We start from the raw sequence: 22,951 nt of genomic DNA, 5'->3' as shown, positions 1-22,951 counted from the left end.
TCCCAGATATTTAACCTTTTTCACTATTTCAAAACCTGTCAGTTTAACTAACATTTCCTTTTCCTTCATAATCATATTTTTAGATAATATTTTAGTCTTATTATTATTTACCTTAAAACCAGAAACTTTCCCATACTGAGTTATAATTTCCACCAAGTCTATAACCGATTGAATCGGTTGAGATAGTGTCACAACCAAGTCATCCGCAAAAGCTCTGAACCTATAATCATTCTTTTTTATTTTTATTCCCTTTATTATAGTTGATTCACGAATTTTAATCAGTAAAATCTCCATTGTTAAAACAAACAACAATGGCGACAATGTACATCCCTGTCTTGTACCCTTTTCAATTTTAAATGCCTCTGTTAATCCCCCATTAATTATGATTTGTGCCGATTGTTGTTGGTATATAGCCCTTAGAGAATATAAAAATTTATCCCCAAAATTCATTTTATCAACAACTTTCAATAAAAATTGCCAATTCAACTGATCAAAAGCTTTTTCAGCATCCAAAAATATCAATGCCGCAGGGACTTGATTGTTCTTATCCAAATACTCAATTAAATTAACAATTTGTCTTTCATTATATTTCATATATCTTCCAGTTATAAATCCAGACTGATCACTATGAATCATTTGCTTCAAAACTTGCATTAATCTATTTGCCAATATTTTCGAGAAAATCTTATAGTCTATACTCAAAAGCGATATAGGTCTATAATTCTTAGGCTGGGTAAGGTCTTGATCCTCCTTTGGAATCAGCGATATAAAAGCCCTTCTCCAAGACGGAGGCACTTCTCCTCCAATCTGTATACTATTAAAAAGTTCCTTTAATGGTTCTATCATCTCTTCAGATAATATTTTATAATAAATTGCTGTTAATCCATCTGTACCAGGAGCCTTACCCACTTTTAACTGTTTAATTGCCAAAATAATTTCCTCAGAAGTAATTAAACAATTCATCTGATTTCGTTGTTCGTTTGAAAGTCTAGGAAAATGTGCTGCCTGTAGGTACTTATCTATATCTAAAGCTTGTATATTTTCACTAGTGTATAATTTTGTATAAAAATCTAAAAAACTCTTTTTAATCAACTTTTGTTGATATACCTCTTTACCTTTATATTCTATTTTCTCTATAATACGTGATTTCTGTTTCTTCTGTAATTGATAAGCCAACCACCCACCAGGCTTGTTTGCATTACAAAACGTGTTATGTTTCATATAATGCAAGTTAGTTGCGATCTGATCAGCCATTAACATATTAAATTGCTCTTTCAACATATTTATAGAAACTTTTAATCTATTATCCAATGGGTTCAAAATAAAAGCCTTCTCCTTCGATTTAATCTCTTCTTCCAACTCTTTACGTTTTTGCATCTGCTTACGCTTATGTCCATTATTCATATGAATCAAAACCCCTCTCATATAAGCTTTACTGGCATCCCAAACCACTGCCATCGAAGTATCTTTATGCATATTCAAAACAAAAAATTTCTTCAAATATTCTCTACATTGCTGCGAAAGCCCCTCATATCTAAATAATTTTTTGTTCAGTCTCCAAAATCTTCTATTCCCATCTTCAGCAAATTACTCCAACCATACAGGACTATGATCCGACAATGTTCTAGGAAAGATCTTAGCATTCTTGACCCTGGAGAAAAGATCAGTAGTAATTTAAAAAAATCAGTTCTGGAGAACGATTGATGCCTATCTGAAAAAAAAGTAAAATCTCTGTCCTCCATATTCCATTCTCACCAAATGTCTCTAAGTTCCAAATCATCTTTCAGATCAAAAAAAGCTTTAGGTAATTTAGAGTGATTGGAAGTTTTGAAAGATCCCTTCTTGTCTTTACTTGAATCCAAAACACCATTCCAATCACCCATCATAATAACAGATTTATAATCCAATTGAGTTAGTTTATGATGTAACAACTTTTAGAACTGTTTTTGTTGTTGATTAGGGGCATATAATCCAATAATAAGAAATTTCTTGCCTTGTAACACTAAATCAATAACAACATATCTTCCTTGTGTATCAGATTCAATTAATCTAGCCGCTAAATCTCTTCTTACATAAATAACTGCTCCCCCCTTTTTATCTGGGGCAGAAGCTATAAAATATGATCCCAACTGAGAACTAATCAAATACTTTTGATCTTTCACAGCAATATGAGTCTCCTGCAAGCAAACAATGTCATTCTTATGTTGTTTTAAGTAGTGAAATACTTTCTTTTCTGTGGTGAATTCAGGCTATTAACATTCCATGTCAGAAACTTTGCCATCCTTAGTGGCCTGAAGCCTCTGGAACACTACTTGAAGATCAGCCGTTGATCTCTTCGGTCGTATCCCTCCCACAGGCTCTGTAGTAATCGGACCTTGTATTATTGATCCAAAATTAGCCTTCTGCTTCTGCTCCTTTTCTTTATGTCTATAGGCAGCACGAGTCATCCTATGTTCCTTTGAATCATCTTTTACCTCCAAACTCTGTTCAATAGGTTCAGCCTGCGTTAAATCTCCTACAACCAATGACATTGTGCCTTCAACTGGCTGTTTATCTTCCAGCCTTTCTTCTGCTCTCTTAGGTCATGGAGATGGTGGTGAACCTGCTTTCAGGACATAAGTATAAAAATCTTTTGCCTTTGAAATTGTATTAAGTCTATATCGTGTCCCTGCATAATTCACCACTATTCCAACAGGTATCTCCCATCTAAACTGAACCTGTCGATTTTTAAGCTCCTCAGACAGAAAAGCAAAATCTTTTCTTTTTCTAAGAATTTTTGGAGGTATTTCTTTTAAGATTATAATATTTTGATCTGCAATTTGAAATCTCTGCTTATAAAAAGCCTGAATAATTTCATTTCGAAGTAATATCCTAGAAAAATAAATAACCACATCTCTGGGTAAATTTTTCTGCTTCGCAATCCATGAATTGACCCTAAATATTTTATCCATCTCTCTTGATAATTCCTCAGGTTTGCATCCCAGGATGGGAGCTACAGCTCTTGCCACCTCCTCTTTCAGATCTTCTCATGAGTTCTCTTTTAATCCTCTTATTCGCAATGCAAATTCCATATCGCTATATTGTGAGATGGTAAGTTCATCATCTGTTATATCAATCTTATTTTCAACTTTGACAACTCTGCTTTCTAATTTTTCAGTATTTTCCACAACTTCATCCACCCGGTCATCCAAGCGTTCAATATGAGTAGCTAACCCTTGAAGTGCAAACAATTTGTCTTCCCTCATTTCTCTATTTTTATTCTCAAGAAGCTCTGCCATCTCTTCCTTCATTTTGCTGTCGAGATCGGCCTCCTCCTCTTTTATCTCTTGTGTCACTTTTTTCAAAGCATCTTGAATATCTTTAAGCATAAGTGCCGGTGGTGGGAGAGAAGATGGGGGGGGGGATTTAGGTTTAGTTTGCAGTGCAGGCTGTGTTACAGGAGAAGAAATTGAACTTTTAGGGACAGCAGAAATTCCCAAATGCTTTGAAGCCATTTTCCTGTCGGTATAAGTCCACTTCTTGTAAAATCAACAATTACAAAGTAAGAAAGTAAAAAGCGAGATCCCAGAAAAAGGAAGGAAAAAGAAAAAAAAAGAAAAAAATATTCTGTAAAAATTCTTGCTTTTTAAATAAATAACCAAAGTCTAATACATTGTTTAAACTTTGTTTCCAAATGTTGCTTTTTCTTAACACTGTCCTTTCAAACAAAGAAACAACATTCCAGTTCCATTTTTTCATTTAAGTCAAATTAAAATATGGAGAAGATTATTTCTCATCATATTGCATTCACAATTTTAACTTCTCCTAGTCAGCTCTGTCTGCTTTTAAATTACTCACTTATTTTAAATTACTCAATTATTTCAAGTCCCTTTGAAATGCAGATGTGGGTGCAGCGTCTTGCTTTGCTCCTGAAACTCGGAGCAAAGGTGTCCTGGAGTGCGGAGAAAGCCTCTGGCTTCGAGGGAACTCACCCTCTTCGACCTCCAAATAATTAAGGAGGTCTAGGGGAGCTCTACCTCTACCTGAGGTAAACTCTTCTCCCAAGGAGGAGATTTCCAAGCCACAGGACAGTTGATTTTCACTGTCTCCGTGCGCTTTTACACATTCACAGGGCTGGCAGCCCAAAGAAAGCTGCCATCAAAGCAGCATCCCCACCGGAAGTTCTTTTCAACATGTTTTAACAGGCCAAATGTAGAAAATGGTCCATGTTGATTTGCATATATGAGCAATGCCAATGTTTTTGCTTGAAATAATTAAAGGGCAACTGAAATATAGTGTTTCTCATTCTTGTCCAGTTGAATCACAAGCTGTCTGCTGAGCTTTTAAGCTTTTTTGAGCATTCAAATGATTATATCTATTCTGTATGCTTAGCCTACTTGAGGCCTGAATAGATATAGATATTGTGAATAAAATTTGATCACCAGGAAAAGTTAAAACGTTAATATATAGATATAGATATAATATATAGATATAGATAGATAGATATAGATATAGATATATAGATATATAGATACAGATATAGAGATAGATAGATAGACAGACAGACAGACAGACAGACAGACAGACAGATATAGATATAGATCAGCGGTTCTCAACCTTTAGGTCGCGACCCCATTTGGGGTCGAATGACCATTTTACGGGGGTCGCCAAACAATGCGATCCGCCATTTTTTCCCTCAGGGGCGGCGCCGCGCATGCGCGCCGCGCATGGGGGGCACCGCCATGCATGCGTGCCGCGGATGGGGGCGCTGCCGCGCATGCGCGCCACGTCCTTATGACCGGGGTCGCCATATAAAAAGGTTGAGAACCACTGATATAGATATAGATATAGATATAGATATAGATATGTTTTTTGAGATTTTCATGGGTGTTTGTATGTAGGTCTTTGGTTGTTCAGGTTTTCTCCTGTGTAAAATTGGAAGTGTCTTGGCGACGTTTCGACGAAGTCCCATTCGTCATCTTCAGGCTGGTGTTTTCAGCTTCGTGCTTTGAGCTGCTGCTCAAAGCACGAATGAAAACACCAGCCTGAAGATGACAAATGGGACTTCGTCGAAACGTCGCCAAGACACTTCCAATTTTACGCGGGAAAAACCCGAACAACCAAAGACCTACATATATATATATATATATATATATATATATATAATATATATAGGGAGAGAGAGAGAGAGAGAGAGAGAGGGAGGGAGGGAGGGAGGGAGGGAGAGAGAGAGAGAGAGAGAGAGAGAGAGAAGCCTTTATTGTTGTTTTTTACTGTGGGCATAATGGCACACATTAAAAATGAAATTTTGTTGCTTGTTCTCAAAAGTGTACACATATATAACACATATTTAAACATGCTATATACAACATATGTATAAACCTACACCCTTACATATAAATAACATATAAATATTAGTCACTGTCCGTCTTAAATACATAGTTCACAATGTTAATACTATATGGAACAAAACTGACTGAATCTGGATGTTCTGCTTCGGATACCACGAAGCCTCCTCCCAGAAGGTAACAAGGAAAAAGGTTGTGAAGAAGATGTGTAGGGTCCCAGACAATCTTGGGGACTCTGCTCAAGCAACGCTTATATGCCTGTCCTGAATGGAAGGGAGGGAACTGCCAATGGTCTTTTCTGCCATCCTCACCACCACCTTCCTGTCTGAAGCAGAGATGCTTCCAAACCAGACTGTGAGGCTGTATAATAGGAAGCTCTCGATTGTCCCCCTGTAGAAAGTGGTCAGGACAGGGGAAGGAAGATGCAGAAAATGCAAGCGCTGCTGTGCCCGCTTCACCAGTTTCTCACTGTTGAGCGACCAAGTCAGCCTACTCATTAGCTGCACACCCAGGAATTTGACACTGGTAACCATCTCAACGAGTGAATCATTAATGCAAAGAGGTGTGGCTGTGCCTGCCTTTTCTGAAATCAACAATGATCTCTTTGGTTTTTCTGGTATTTAAAACTAGGCTGTTTTCCTTACACCAGTTCACCAACCCCTCAACCTCCTTGAGGTAAACTTCCACCTTGTCATCTTGAATAAGGCCCGATACTGTTGTGTCATCTGTGAACTTCACAATATGGTTGGTGGCAAACCTGGCACAACAGTCATGAGTCAACAGGGTGAACAGCAGTGAGGAGAACCTGTGCTCAAGAAAATGGTATTAGAGGTATTTGTTCCAACTCGTACATATTGGGGCCTGTTGATAAGAAAATCAAGAATCCAGTTGCACAAAGGAGTGTTTAAGCCTAAAAGGCCCAGTTTGTCTACTAGATGCTGGGGAATGATTGTGTTAAATGCCAAACTGAAGTCAACAAATAGCAAACACACATGAGTATTTCTTTCCTCTAAGTGCTTCAGGCTCAGATGGAGAATGGAAGAAATAGCATCCTCTGTAGAGCGATTTGGTCAGTAGGCAAACTATAGGCCTTCCAGTCCAACTCCGTTCTTGAGAACTTATAGCATTCAGGACAAATGGTTGTCCAATCACTTCTTGAACATATCCTATGATGGACCACCCACAGCTTCACGGGGCAAGTTATTCCATTTATTGTTCTCAATGTAGCTCCATGAGCTTTCACCCGTTACTTTTTCTTGCCCTCTGTGACGGTCCCTCAAATATTTGAGGACAGCTATCTTGTCACCCCTTGTCCTTCTCTTCCTTACACTAGACATACTTAGTTCCCTTAACTGTTCATTGTATGGTTTAGCAGCCAGACCCTTGTCGTATTTGTTGTTCTGCTCTGTACGCTTTCTAAAATCTCAGCATCTTTTTTGCATCTCAGTGACCACAATTAAATACAGTATTCCACATCTGTCCTCACTAGTGCAGGCTAAAGCAGTACATGTGATCTTATACTGTCCTTCTGTTGATGCAGCCAACAACTCCATTGGCTTTTTTGACAGCTGCAGCTCACTGCTGGCACATATTAAAATGGTGATTTACTAGGACACCAAGATCCTCTCACAATTGGCCAGGTACCATCTGTTCTATAACTGTGCATTTGGATTTCCTTGTGTCAGTCTAGGATGTTTTCTAACCACAGAATTCCAATTTGTTGAATAGGGCCCAGTGCTAAAGGCTATCAAGATCCTTCTGAACCTTGAGTCCATCTTACAAATTATTAGCAATTCTCCCCAGCTTGGTGTTGTCTCCAAATTTGATGAGACCCTTTCTTTCCCTTCATCTAGAATGTTCATGGAAATATTGAAGAGAACTGTACCTAAGACAGAACCTTGATGTGCTCCACTGTATGCTTCCCTCCATATAGATGTAGTTCCATTGAGGACTCCATGCTGACTGTGGTTGGTCAGTCAAAAGTCTGTCTAAAGCCTGCTTGTTGTTTAGCAAAAAATTCTTTGGTCATCTATCCATTCTGAATTCTACTTCAAGAGGATCTTATTGTTTATTTTAGCTACAGTATCTACTAGATATTGGGCCAAAATTTCCCAACTTCTACCCAACCAGATATAGGAGGTATTATTTATATGTGTAAATCAACCTGACAACAAAGAGACCCCCAAGTTGAGATATTGTTTGAATAATTCAGTCAGTAGAATGTCTTCTTGTGGGAGGGAGTCTATTGCACTTCAAGTTGTTTATGTCGAATTTCATCATGCATACATTAGGGTAAAAAAAAATTTTTTTTTAATTGAAAATTTTTAAGTTTTACAAAACAATTCCCTTCCCCGAACCCTCTCAACCCTCCCCTACCCTCCCCCGACCTTCCCAGAGCTGAATACAGGCTTAATTAAAAAAATTTTAAAAAATCTTAAGACACATATAAACCATAAGCAAATCTAAATACATTAATTAAACAAATTATAAAATAGTTGACAACAATATATATATATATATATATATATATATATATATAATGCAAGAAGGAAGGAAAAAAGAAACAGAAAAAGAAGAAATCAAATGAGAAGAAAAATAAAAAGAAAATTAAAAAAAATGTCTATAAAATATCTTAAATTTTAAATATAAATTATTCAAAAACTAAGTAATATTTTTATATCCAACTTATATTGTATGAAATCTATCCATTTTTTCCATACCAAAAAATACTTCTCTTGCGATTGATCTTTCAAGAAAGCCGAAATCTTTGCCATTTCCGCCAAATAAGAAACTTTAAGAAACCACTCTTGCAAAGTAGGCAAAGATTCCTTCTTCCAACATTGCCCTACTAACAACCTAGCCGCTGTAATTAAATTTAACATCAATATAGTCTCTTTACTATCACAATCAGAAACAATACCTAACAAAAACAATTGTGGGGTAAATTTTACCCTTCTTCTAAAAATTCTTTGGATATTCCACCATATCTTAATCCAAAAAGCTTTTATATTTTTACATGACCACCAGATATGATAATAAGTAGCATCCAAACATCCACATCTCCAACATTTAGGCTGCAAGTCAGGATACATACGAGACATTTTTTGTGGATCAAGGTGCCATCTATAAAACATTTTGTAAAAATTTTCCCTTAAATTTTGGGCTTGTGTAAATTTAACATTCCTCACCCAAATAATTTCCCAGGTATCTAATAAAACCGGTTCATCAAAATTTTGTGCCCATTTAACCATACATTCTTTAACTAATTCTGCTTCTGAATCCAGTTCTACTAACACCCCATAAATTCTCTTAATATGAGTTCGTCTTTGATCTTTTATTTGTTTTAACAAATTCTCATCTTCTCTAAGCAAACCCACATTACGATCTATCTTCCACCTCTCCACTATTTGTCAGGGTAAAAAATATTTGACATGTTGGCTCATATGCTTGAATAAAGTGGTTAATTGATGCTAGTGGTTACTAAGAAACTATAAGCCATATACATTTTATCAAAATAGATAAGGTAATCCATTGGGACTCTACATGGATATGGGATTTGTTCAGCATTGAAAATATTATTATTTTGGCTAAGGTGATGTATAAAATGTAAGCTTTTAACCACTGCTATATCTTCCTGGTGCACTTTTGATATGAAAACAGAGGCACTCTTCAATTCCTCACCTTCACAAGTGTGCTCCCTCCCCAATGTGGATACTAATACCTTGAGACATACAGTGGCCATAATGAAAAGCAGCTTTTAAATTTCATAGAGGAGATATGGTTTTATCGATCATTCACTCACTACCACCCCACTCATTTTACCAGATACAGAAACACACACACAAACCTGTGGGACTTTGTAGGGGGCTACTAATGTTGACATCTGAGTGGAAGTGTCTTCAAGAGCTCCATCAAGAAGAGTCAAAATGTCGTCCTTCCTTCCACAGCTGTAGTTGGGAACATTGGCTTCTCCAGTCGAGAGCATGTCCAGCAAGGCATCTGAAGTGCCAAGTGTGTTTAAAAACGTTGTCGTGGATGTTGTAGCCAAGTGTGAGATTGTGCAGAAGCCGGTAATTATTGTTTGCCATTTGAACGGTGTAAATAAAGCATTGTATTTCTAATTTACTAAAAGGCAAACTGGTGTAAAATAATGCTCATGTTAATATCAGCACCATGAACAGCAATAAAAAATACTGTTTTTTTTATTTAATCCATGTTTTCCTCATAAGCCTACTTAAGCCAATATTGAGCCCAAACTAAAGGCAAATGACAGCCATTCTTAACTATTTAAAATGTGCAAGTGTTGCGTTGAAGGGGTGAAGATAGTCTTCCACCAAAGTTAACCATAATACGTAGCAGTACTAATTTTCATCAGCCCAATAATCAGGTTGCAAAATAATTCAATCATTAAAATAGAACCATCGTAAAAGAAAGAGGATGTTTCATAAGTGACCCAGAAAAGCCTTTTTTTTAAAAAAAAAAATCATCTATCCCTGTAAGGATCAATATGAATGAGAATTCATATAAAAACATGTCTATGATCTGGGCAGGGGAAACTACAATCACTACTTTAAATAAAATTCAGTGTTCAAGTCATAAATTCAGGATTAGAGGAGAATAAGAAAGAACCGTGGACTTCTTTCAGGGTTTTTTTTTTCTCTGTGCATCTATGGATATGAGTTTCTTCCATAAAAGAAGACAGAAAATGTAAGCCCTGAAAATCAAAGCAATTGAGGAAATTAGGCAGATTCTGCAACATAGAAATAAATGGAATAAGAAAAGAATGAGAGGGTTAGAACTGCAAATGGAGAGAATGCAAGTCCATCACGCTGAATGATTTACAAGTGAGACTGACTAAAAGGAGTGATGTTGAAACTTAACATTGTATGTGACATTTTTGTTGCAGAAGTGACTACACTAATGAGATGGTCTCCTGGGCTATAATAGCTCCAAGTTTTTTTTTTCCGTACTGATGCTCCAAATTCAGCAGGCACTTCCTTCTAAGCTTCACAAAGACTGGTTGGGACACTAGCAGCCTCAGAAACAAAAACAGGAGGTCCATAATTCATGGGACTGAATTAACCCCCTTCCTCTTTGTAAAGAAGAGTTAGAAGAATTCAAAGCACGCTCACAAGTTGGAAATGCTGGTGGCTTTCCTGATTCAAACAAAGACAAAACAAGCTTCATTTGGAAAGTACAGAAAGTTAGGTGAAAGAGCTCAGCCCCAAAACTTTTGGCACACAGAGCACAACCTGAGGCATTTATCCTTTTCTGATATAATGTCCCTTCCATGTTGCTTCAGTCTGTTGTTTACATCAAAGGCAGTCTCTGGAGAAGTGGCAAAAGAGGTCTCAAAGACCAGGATGATTATTACAGTGAGAGGCAATTTGTCCTCTGGGGCCTCTGAACTTCTCCCTGGGCTCCATGTGAGGAAGAATAGCTGGAGATAGGCATCTTATTGAAAAATCACATTTACACCCCTGAGGGCACCATTACCTAGTGCAGGGGTAGGCAACCTTGGCTCTTTTATGACTCGTGGACTTCAACTCCCAGAATTCCTGAGCCAGCCAGCCATGCTGAGGGGAAAGGGAGAGGTTTCCAAGCTGAGCCATGCTGGCTCAGGAATTCTGGGAGTTGAAGTCCATGAGTCATAAAGCGGCCTAGGCCTAGGCCAGAGGTAGGCAACCTTGGCTCTTTTATGACTCGTGGACTTCAACTCCCAGAATTCCTGAGTCAGCCATGCTGAGGGGAAAGGGAGAGGTTTCCAAGCTGAGCCATGCTGGTTCAGGAATTCTGGGAGTTGAAGTCCACGAGTCATAAAAGACCCAAGGTTGCCTATCCCTGACCTAGTGGTTGTGGTCCTTCCTCTCAGGAAATGTCTAGAAAGTGATGCTGGAGGAAGGTAGTTCAACACCCAGACAATGACTTCTGCTGTCCTTCAATATGGTATCTTGTCTCCAAAGGCTACTGGGGAAGGTCACCCAGAACTATGGAGTGTGGTGACTCTCTAGGTTAGTGACACTTAACTCTAGTGCTGCCTGTCTTCTAATGCCAATGGCCGCAATCAGTGCCTCTGAACCCTACCTAGGTTTTTCTTTTCTATGAAATCTCCAAATATTAATCTTAAATTGGAGCTGATTTTAATATTCCTGGAGCCTGAAATGAAATTTCACTTCCCAGTTGACTGTTCAGTTGACTGAGGTTCACGTATAATAATAAATGAAAAAATTGGAAGGGACCTTGGAGGTCATTTGGTCCAACCCCCTGCTCAGGCACGAAACCCTATACCATTTCAGACAAATGGCTGTCCAGTCTCGTGTTAAAAACTTCCAGTGTTGGAGCATTCACAGCTTCTGGAGGCAGGTTGTTCCACTGGTTAATTGTTCTGTCAGGAAATTCATCCTTAGTTCTAGGTTGCTTCTCTCTTTGGTTAGTTTCCATCCGTTGCTTCTTTGTCCTGTCTTCAGGCGCTTTGGAGAATAGCTTGACTCCCTCTCCTTTGTGGCAACCCCTGAGATACTGGAACACTGCTATCATGTCTCAAGTTCATTTCAGCACCTCTGATTTCATTTGGACATTGGCTGAGCAACTCCCTGACAGTAGAACAGCTAGAAAAGGGAGGTAGGCCCAGATACCTGGGCCAATATCCAGAACAGAAATTTTGAGGCAACAGCAAGAGGTATCATATAACCTCTAATAAAATTATGTTTTTGCCTAAACAATAGTTGAAGAACAATGTGATAATTTTGTTTGATATTTTGGTATCTTTGAAAAACATTCAGGAATATTTCTAGATATACAGAAGGCCTTTTGACAGTTTGAACTGAATAGGCATTGTCCTTTCATGGCTATTTTCATTATTCATGTAACGCTGTTCCATATATATTGTACATTACGTAATTGTATAAAATCTATTTATGACTCATTTAAGTTCTTGAATGCTTGGCTAGATAAATCATTACTGGCTTCTGGACACAACTAGGAATAGGTTTACCGTATATGCCGGCGTTTAAGGCGACCCGGCGTATAAGACGACCCCCGACTTCGGTGCCGATTTTAACACTTGCAGAAGTCGCCTTATACGCCGGCATATATGGTAAATAAGCTATTTCCACACTACAGGAACATGTTTTGTGGGAATCTCTTGAAGGACAAGGGAAATACATGCTGCCTAAAGAACTATGCGATAAAAGGAGACGACAACAGCTACATAATAGTCCAAAAAGAAACTTAAAAACAATGCGTCCCAATGTATTTGGCCGTTATTTATTACTTAATTATTAAATTTATATATTGCCCATCCCACAGTTGAAAGCAAATTTAAAGATGACTGCAGATGTGTACTTTCAGACTTACACTATTCTATTAATACATTAACCTATCTGGTCATGTTTCCTATCTGGATTACCTTGGAGGGCTGACAGAATATTGTTAGGCTGTCTTTTCTGTAAATGATTCAAACTGGCAAGAGATTTAAAGCCACCATGTAAGCCCCTCCAAAAATAAATCTGATGTTCGCAATTGATATTCAACCCAAAGTTCAATAACTATATAAATGGAAAGAAATCACACCAACCGTATTTCATTCATTTAAATTAAGGCTACAGATAAATGTACCCAAAAAAATCCATTTTAGTTTTTGTCTGGGACCTTGTCATTCCATAGGAAAACAGAATTTGGCACCTTCACTGGAGAAAAACTTTTGCATGTGTGTTTATAGGACTTCCCACAGTTGTGGTTTCTTTTCAGAACTCTTCGTCTGAAGCTTCTTCTATAGCAGTGGTTCTCAACCTTGACAATTTTAAGGCATGTGGACTTCAACTCCCAGAATTCCACAGCCAGCATTGCTGGCTGTGGAATTCTGGGAGTTGAAGTCCACATGCCTTAAAATTGTCAAGGTTGAGAAACACTGTTCTATAGTATACGTATGCGTACAGGTTTATGGTGAGGACCCAGTGACACAAATAATATTTTAGACTGAAAAATACTTTCTCATGCCTATTGGTTATCTCTAGTCACCGTCTCACACAGTAGACCTGAATTCAGTTATTTTCATCACCCTGTAGTAGTAACTCCTTTGAGTGAATTGCAGCACTTTCTGAATTGCAGCAAAAGCTCCCAACTATTCCTACAGTGATTATACTATATTACAGGCCCTGCACTTTTCCAAAGTCCCTTTCCCCAACTGATGCCTGACTCTTTTTCATGCCGGCAAGATTTACATTTTCCTTTTACTGTTTTATTTGGAGCAAGAACAAGGGAAGAGAAGAGAAAATCACCACACATTTAGTACACACAGCCTCTGTGTTATTTTTTTTTTTTCCAACTCGGCATCAGTGAAATCTCGTTCTCTTTATAGATTTCTTCCATAGCTACTGCTTGTCGTTTGCATCCCATTTAGAAGGGTGGAATTTATTTATTTATTTATTTATGAGACTTATATACCACTTTAAGTGCAAGCACTCTCTAAGCAGTGTACACCAGTAAGCAATGTATATATATATATATATTTACATTGCCCCCAACAATCTGGGTCCTTATTTTACCTACCCCGGAAGGATGGAAGGCTGAGTCAACCTTGAGCCGGTGAGATTTGAACCGCTGACCTGCTGAACACAGTCAGCTAAAGTGGCCTGCAGTACTGCACTCTAACTGCTGCGCCACCTCGGCTCTTACAATGTCAGATTGTAAGAAGATTAAACAAAACAAGAAAAATTATCCCAAAGATGCTTTTTCACGAGGCAACTGGACTTCCTTGTTTTTCTTTGAAGACCTTTCACTTCTCATCCAAGGACCTTCTTCAGAGCTGATGAGAAGCGAAAGGTCTTCAAAGAAAAACAGGAAAATCCAGTTGCCTCGTGAAAAAGCATCTTTGGGATAACTATAACCTGGATGACTTAAGAATCTCCATAGACATTTAGCTATGCACTTTGGAAAACAAGAAAAGGTTGAACTCTAATAACAGACTGAGGATTGAATTTCTGCCTGCACATCTGCTCTATTGGAAGGAATGCTAAGTTTTCTCTTGTTGAGACAAAGCAGGTGTATGTTGTTCAAATGGAGTTGCTTCAAATGACTGGGAAATCTGCACCTGTTAAATAATAGGCTGGACAAATGACTGAAAGGGCAATTAATGTGCCTAATCTCCACTGATACTCATTTTTCAGTTCTAACCTCCTACTTAGACAAAACCACAACAGGATTTGGGATCCACCTTGTTCTGATTTGCACTAGAAAGGCAAATTATACATGCTATCTAACAAGGTCTAGTATTTATTTGGATTATTGCCCAAATGCTCCTTGCATGAGATTTTAGATGACTACTGGTAGTCCTTGACTTACAATTTACTGACTATTCAAAGTTACAACAGTACAAAAGAAAGTAACTTGTGACTGTTTTGCACACTTGACAGCTGCAATACCCCCATGGTCACATGCTCAAAATTCACGTGCTTGGCAACTGACTCATATTTAAAAAGGCTGCAGTGTCCCTGGGTCATGTCAATACCTTTTGTAACCTTACAATAAGCAAAGCCAATGGGAAAGCCAGATTAAATTAACAACTGGGTTATTAACTTACCAGCTGCAATGATTCATTTAACAAACGTAGCAAGAAAAGTCATAAAATGGGCAAAACTCATTCAACAACTCTCTTGCTTAGCAACAGAAATTTTGGGATTAATTCCAGTCATATGCCGAGGACTACCTGTATTTCTACTGAAGCTCTTCCCACATTTCCTGTATTGATATGGCTTCGCCTATAGGTGGATCTTTCTATGGCAAGTAAGAGCATAATTTCTCAAAAAGCTCTTTCCACACACCATGCATTCATACGGTTTTTTCCCCATATGTGTCCTTTTATGGGAAGAAAGATCACAATTCTTCTTAAAGCCCTTTCCGCATTCCACACATTGATATGGCTTCTCTCCTGTGTGGATGCTCTTGTGGGAATTAAGATTACTGCTACAAGTAAAGGCCTTTCCACACTCCATGCATTTATATGGCTTTTCCCCTGTGTGGGTCTTTTTATGAGAGGTGAGGTCACAATTCCATCTAAAGCCCTTTCCACATTCTACACATTGATATGGCTTCTCTCCCGTGTGGATTCTTTTATGGGAACTGAGATCAGAATTCCACCTAAAACCCTTTCCACATTCCACACATTGATATGGCTTCTCTCCCGTGTGGATCCTTTTATGGGAAATGAGATCAGAATTCTTCCTAAAACCCTTTCCACACTCCAGACATTGATATGGCTTCTCTCCTGTGTGGATGCTCTTGTGGGAATTAAGATTACTGCTACAATGAAAGGTCTTTCCACACTCCATGCATTGATATGGCTTCTCTCCTGTGTGGAACTTCTTGTGGGAATTAAGATTACTGCTACTTAGAAAGGTTTTTCCACACTCCATGCATTGATACGGCTTCTCTCCTGTGTGGATCCTCTTGTGGGAATTAAGAGTACTGCTACAAGTAAAGGTCTTTCCACACTCCATGCACTGATATGGCTTCTCGCCTGTGTGGATCCTTTTATGAGAAATGAGACTCCAATTCTGACTAAAGCCCTTTCCACACTCCATGCATTGATAGGGCTTCTCCCCTGCGTGGATCCTTTTATGGGAGGCAAGATTAGAATTCCACCTAAAGCTCTCTCCACATTCCACACATTTGTACGGCTTCTCTCCTGTGTGGATCATCTTGTGGGAATTAAGACGACTATTACGAGTAAAGGTCTTTCCACACTCCATGCACTGATATGGCTTCTCTCCTGTGTGGATCCTCTTGTGGGAAGTAAGATTACTGCCATAACTAAAGGTCTTTCCACACTCCATGCATTTGTAAGGCCGTTCTCCTGTGTGATTCCTCTCATGAGTTCTAAGAGAGTGATTATCACGGAAGGTCTTTCCACATTCCCTGCAAGCATATCGTTTCTTTTCTGAATGTGTCTTTTTATGGGAAATAAGATTATCAGATTTATTAAAGCTCTTTCCACGCTCCACACATTTATAAGCTTCTTCTTCCGTATCGATTCTTGTATGGTTAGAAAGCAAGGTGACCTGAGGGAAGCCTTTTTTAATTCCTCTTTGTGATTGTTTTGTTTCATTACTCTTTGGTTGCAATTGATCTGGAAACTTCCCTTTTCCCTCTTTTGAATGGATCTCTTGGCATTCGTCCTTGCAATTCTCATTCTCTTGTCCATCGAAGCCTTGAAAAAGAAAAACGAAAACTGTAGCAAGACTAGGAGAAGGACCAAATCTTTTCTTTTGAAATTTAGCAAAATACATTTAGGCAGTTTTGCTGGCAAACATGAAGATTCTAAACTATGCTGTTACCCAAGACGTATTTCTAAGTGGGATCCCACCAATTCTCATATATCAAAACTGGATAACCTCAGAATGAAACTAAGCAAAATCTGTTTCCTAAACTTTAACCAACTGTCTGTGTCAGCCTGTTGATGACCTGGGACAATTCCATTGGGGCCACAAACTCCCACAGTGCTATTGGAGGCTGGAGTCTACTCCATAGAGCAGGATAGAAAAAATATAGCATCTGACAAGCCTGATTTTCAGTCTTAGGCTTATCATTAGGTCCGTATATTGCTACCATCAATATCTGTTTTTGATCCACCATGATTTCTACCATTAGTATTCACCCTTCTTCATCTGCATAAATTTGTTTGGGATTCATCTTTTCTTTAATATAAAGGGCTGTTCCTCTTTTCTTTTGAGAGGTGAGTGTAAAATAAAGTTTGCCCATTTTTGGTTGTTCTAAAATTTTAAAATGTCTCTTAATATATGTCTCTTGGAGGCAAATTATGTCTATTTTTAATTTTTGTGGTAAAAAAAAAATCTCCTTTTTGAAGGAGAGTTCAGTCCATTTATATTTATTGATAAAAATTCCAATCTCCTCCATATCTTTCAGTTATTTCTAGGTCTCAGTCTTCTAGTCCAGTGGTTCTCAACCTGTGGGTCTGGACCCCATTTGGAGTCGAACAACCATTTCACGGGGGTCGCCAAACAAGGCTGTCCGCCATTTTTCCCCCTTTTCTTTGGCCACGCCCCTGGCACCCGGTGATGTATAAGTGGTTGGGGGTCACCACAACATGGGGAACTGTATTATGGGGTCGCGGCATTAGAAAGGTTGAGAACCACTGCTGTATAATGTTGGGACAGCAACATACCCATCAGTTCAATGAAAAACCTCATTTCCACTTGTCTGTCAGACAGAATCTTTGAAAGTCAATGACATTTCTGGATGGCAATAGCTGCCGACCCTCAACTTGGAATGATGCCGAACTCAGAACACAAGTGGGCACATCTCAGTCAGTTTGGTCCAATGGTGAAGGCATCAGACTAGAAACTGGGAGACTCCAAGTTCTAGTTCTGCCTTAAGTGCGAATGCTGGCTGGGTGATTTTGGGCCAGTCTCTCTCAACCCAACCCATGCCACAGCATTGTTGTTAGGGGAAAAATAGGAAGGAGGAGGAGTACTGGGTGTGTCTACTGCCTTGAGCAAAAAAATAACAAAGGCAGGATATAAATAAAAAGTGGTATTTTCTTATCAGAAATAACACCTAAGCCCCCCACCCATTCCTTCTCTACATTTCTGAGCACAGATGAGGGTTCTTACCCATAGAAGCCAAATTCCTGGAATTCTCCAGCATGACTTCCCCGTGGAGTGCTTTTTGGTCAGGATCCAGCTGAGACCACTCCTCTTCAGAGAAATACACGGCCACTTCCTCCAAAGACACAACATCCTGGACAAGGAAACAAGTTTCCCAATGAACAGATAATCTCAAGAATAATCTGTCAGTTTTCTTCCACCAATTAAGCAGAGAGATCCTATGAACAAAACGGGCATCTTCTGCAGAATTCAGAATGAGATCTCACAGCTTTTGGCTGAAGCACATTGGATCAAGTTGGAAGTATTTGGAATGCCTTTCAGTGTACCCAACTAAAAGTTTTTTTTTTTTTGTCAAATAGTAGTTGGGTATTAAACTCACTACTTATCACTGGCTCCAATTCTTCCTAGAGCAGTGGTTCTCAACCTTTTTAATGCCGCGACCCCCGACCGGTCGTACGTCGAGGACTAAACCGGTCATAAGTCAAGGACTAAACCGGTCGTAAGACGAGAACTACCCAACCGGTCGTACGTCGAGGACTTCCCCTGCCCGGGAGCGCCGCGCATGCATGGTGTCGCCCCCTGCGCCGGCCGAGGCGTAGCTGGCAAGCGGCAGAGACGGAGCAGGCCGACCACCGGCTGGGCCACCAGCTGGCCCAGCCCAAGGGAGGTAAGGCACCCACTGAAAAGGGGGGAAAAATGGCAGACACCCTTGCTTGGCGACCCCCGTGAAATGGTCGATCGACCCTAAATGGGGTCACAACCCATAGGTCGAGAACCGCTGTCCTAGAGTGAGCAGAAGGAAATACAGGGGAAATCCATCTGATGTTTTGCCTATGGCAGTGGTGGCGAACCTATAGCACGGGTGCCAGAGGCAGCACTCAGAGCCCTCTCTGTGGGCACACGCACTGTCTCCCCAGCCCTGCCTCCTCCCACAGCCCCCTCCTCACCAGCAGCCCCCCCCCCAGAGGAGAGTCACCCCTGGGTGCAGCCCACACAAAGCAGCGCAGCCAAGGACATGGTAGCCGGGAAGCAGGGACAAGACTCTGCCCTTACGCCCCGTCGCGCGCAGATGATGCTGCAGGGCATGGGTGGAAGGCGTGGCCACCATGGCGCTGCTGTGGCGTGCTGTGGAGGTGGTGCGTGGCCCAGTGGCAGGGGGGAGCAGGGACGGGAGTGGGGGGGCAGTTTTTGGCCACTCGGTCTCTAAAAGGCTCGCCATCACTGGCCTATGGACTGCTTTATCAACTGAGGGAACTCCACTCCACACCTTCGTGGAAGCGTTGGGAGAGCTCGTAATGGCATGTGAGAATGACCCTGGGAGAGAGAAAAGAGGATCTGTGGTCAAGACAACATCTGGTCAATGAAATCTAAGCCTGAAGCAGGAGAGCAGAGAAAATTGATCAGAAGGGACAGGTAACTTGAGCCGAGTGTGAATTTTCAATGATATGACCTAAAATTTGTCTCGCTTGGAAAGAGCAACATTATACATTAGAAACAGCAATATTATACATTGAATATTATACACAATAAAATGAAACCCATCCAAGATTCGTGGACCTTTCCGATATTTCTCCTCCTACCTGAGGCAGAGGTTCAGCCACTCTTTCAGCTCTACCACAAAGAGAAGATGGTTCTGAAAATACGAAAGGCAGCTTTCTATTACCTGTGGGATAGAAAACAGTGGAAGCAGAGAGATTTCACTCAAGATGAACAAAACAATCAGCTGGATGCCCAAACCTCACATCGCATGAAAAGAGCTTCTGCTACCTAGTGTGGTGTCCTGACTTCGACCTTTCTGGAAGCTCTCCCTGAAAAACGGCTCCTGGGAGGATTTGGATGAATCTTCCCGCCCCTCGGGATACTCAGCAATAGCTTGCAAGGACTTCTGCACAAGACATGGCACAAGAAAGAAGGGAAGAGCACAGAGACAGAAATGAATTATCAGTATTGAACACGCAACCTAGCAGACCCCAATGTCCATCGATTAAGCTGAAAAGTGAAAATGGAAGAATTGCCCCAAATGCATCCTCTGGAAGAAGAATAGAACAACAGGCCTTAGAAGTTCATAATCCCAGACAATTCTGCCAGAGAGACATTGGCAAATTCAGAAAGATTCTCTTTAGAGCTGCCATGATTACGTTCTCACACCTGCAATTCTCTTTGCATCTTCTCAGACTCCTGGGTCAGCAGGAAGCCTTCGGCCAGGGCCACTGCCTGGGAACTGGTCTCCGCTCCACACTCCTGCACCCATTTCTCCATCTCTGGGGGAAGGACAGCCAGGAACTGCTCCAGGAGCACCAGGTCCAGCATCTGGGCCTTTGTGTGTCTTTCTGGCTGCAGCCACTGATGACAAAGGTGGTGAAGCTGACTGCAAACATCTCGGGGACCCTTCCCCTCCTGGAACTGCACTTTTCTGAAGTGATAGCATTGGACCTCTGAACTGTTGGTTTCCTCTTCTTGGCTCTTCTGCCCAGGATTTGCCCCATTCTTCCCACAGCTCCAAGGCTGAGCAGCTGCAGGGCCTTTTCCAACTCCTGAATCTGCTGGGCTTTGTCCCTCCATCTAATCCAGCACCAAAATGGACTGATCTCCCCAGATCTTCCTAATCACAAGAGGTCTCTCCAAATCTCCTAATGCCATTCAGCCCTCTTCCTTCACAAGATACCTCGGTCTCCAGAGGAACCAGCTTACGTATCTGAAAAGCAAAACACAGGGTGTTCAACAGGGTGACAAATTTGAATACTGAGCATCCTCCTCCATAAATAAACAAATCAACAAAAGAAATGAACCCACCAATGTCTGTGAAGACGGGTGGGTGGGAATCTTATTAGACAGACTCATTTATGTTTGGGGAAAGTTCTGTAGCACTCTTCTCTTCTGGCTCAACTTCTACCAAGGAATCAAAACATCGGATAAATACATTTAAAATATGTTTTGGGTTTCTGTTTCTGGAAAAAGATTATTTTTATATCCAATCATTTCTATTGCTGCCTAGAAAGAACTACCCTTTGCACAATCCAAATTATAAATGTCTCCAGTCACAAGAAAATTCATGTGAGTGCCTATCTAAATCGATTTAGCAAGGAGATTAATCAACATTTGACTTTCTAGTAAAACATAAGGCAGCAGAACCCCATTAACCTCATGGCCCAAACCCCTGGGTGAGCTCCAGAAGCCAGAATTAACAAACCACCATCCAATGCACCGCCCGTTGTTTGGGTTCCAGTCCTTACACACCTTGCACTCAACTCCTTACACGCGGAACTGCAGCCTTGCCTACAAACCAACATTACAAGAGGAACTTTGGCCGCTCGCTTCTCTCGGCCTAGGAAAGAGGCGGCGAGGGAAACCCCTTCTGAAAACGGGGCCAAAAAATTCGCAGGGAATTGTCTAGGAATCGAGACATTCTGCGTGTTTTGGAAAGTCAACCTCTCCCTCTGCCCGCATGCAGAGTTTTGCTGGAGGAAATGGAGGGTGAATGCCTCCCCCACCCTCCTCTTTCTGGCGACCCTGATTTTCTTTCCTGGAGAAAACCGGCCGGTGCGGAGCTTTGATTTCTTCCCTGCATGTCCCTTCCTTCCACGGGGTTGACAGGGGGAATAGAGGACCTCGGGCTGCCCCCTTCCCACGACTTGGAACTTGATGAAGCTTTGCATACTCCACGCACGTCTCCAGCGCCAGAGAAAAGCCCTTCCCCCCCCCACACACACTCACTCTGAGTCACGTCTGGATCTCCACCCGTGCAAGAATTCCTTACAGCCTCTTGGCCCAGGGGCTCAGCCTAAGGGTCGCAGCGAAGGGGAGCAGAATCGGACACGGCAGAAAAAGCAGACGCGCTCCCAGCCTTTTTCTGCAAAGTGCCCCGGGACTACAAATCTCCCTTAAACTCGCGGAAGAGCCAGGCGCATGCTCAGTTCCCTCCGGAAGGGGACTGCCCATCCCTTCCAACCGCCGCCGAGGGAGACCCCTGGTGGAGTCTGTGCGCTATGACAGGGCGCCAACGGCCAGAACATGTTCCATGCGGGCCAGGGATGATGGGCGTGGGATTGGATCTCTCTAACGCAGGAGTAGGCAACTTTGGCTCGTTTATGACTCGTGGACTTCAAGTCCCAGAATTCCTGAGCCAGCCATGCCGAGGGGAAAGGGAGAGGTTTCCAAGCTGAAGAGCCAAGGTTGCCTATCCCTGGTACAGTGGATCCCAGGTAGCAATCATTTTTTGATGATTGATTACATTTGTGGTTTTGAGGGGAAGTCAAAACCCAGCCCACACAAGCTGCCAGGAGAGGCATGATGCAGGACCCATTGGCCTGATTATTCTGGTTGGTGAGGTCCAGGAGAAGACCTTCTCTGCTGTTCTTCCTGCCCTCTGACACATCTCCCCCCCCCCATTTGACATCAGTCCCAACCCTCTTGATCTTTCATAAAGGTCTAATGATTTGGCTCTGCCAGTTAGCTTGAAGCCCCAATGGGGGAGCATCACAGTGGAGGTAACTGATTGATCCCATCTCTATCCCACCTTCCCAATATGTATATATAATTATTTTTATGATTGTAAGCCTCCCGGAGTTACCCTGTGATAAGATGGGCAGCCAATAATTTTTATAAATAAATCAGTCAGTCAGTCAGTGGGATGTCCAGAAGATGACTGACACTGTGGCATCAGCTTTCACAAACACATCCACTTCCTGGGACACCCACTTGAGAAGTTGATGGGAAATTAATTTACCCAGTGAATTCCCAGTAGGATGTACAGCTCCATGTGTCGGGACAAAATGCAGCAAAGCGCTTGCTTCAAAGAAGACCGGCAGGTGATGCTCAGAGAAAGAGCTGCAGAAGGAAAAGACTCTGTGGACAGTTAAGGCATCTGGCCATAATGCAAAGTGGAAGATTTGCCCCCTGGCAGCATCCTGATTATTTTTTTTTTTCCAAATCCAAATTCATCTTTAAAAGCAATTAAACCACTCTTTACAGGACAACTAGAGGACACTATGGGAGAATATT

General features: G+C 41.0%; 1 protein-coding gene across 1 annotated transcript; it reads right to left on the bottom strand.

Moving 5' to 3' along the window:
- Nucleotides 1–14,940: 14,940 nt before the first annotated feature.
- On the bottom strand, nt 14,941–21,864 carry LOC120318214 (zinc finger protein 345-like). Its single transcript, XM_039365628.1, has 6 exons — nt 21,665–21,864; nt 20,099–20,645; nt 19,718–19,835; nt 19,531–19,613; nt 17,957–18,083; nt 14,941–16,533 (listed from the first exon to the last, which is right to left on the bottom strand). The coding sequence occupies exons 2-6, from the start codon at nt 20,510–20,512 to the stop codon at nt 15,086–15,088; spliced, it is 2,190 nt and encodes a 729-aa protein (XP_039221562.1). The 5' UTR covers nt 20,513–20,645; nt 21,665–21,864; the 3' UTR covers nt 14,941–15,085.
- Nucleotides 21,865–22,951: the final 1,087 nt, after the last annotated feature.

The sequence above is a fragment of the Crotalus tigris genome, unplaced genomic scaffold (assembly GCF_016545835.1).
Source record: "Crotalus tigris isolate CLP2741 ecotype Arizona unplaced genomic scaffold, ASM1654583v1 scf7180000020145.1122116, whole genome shotgun sequence".
NCBI classification, from domain to species: Eukaryota; Metazoa; Chordata; class Lepidosauria; order Squamata; family Viperidae; genus Crotalus; species Crotalus tigris.
Note: the sequence above shows the minus strand (reverse complement) of the source record. Positions and strands in the feature narration are given on the sequence as shown.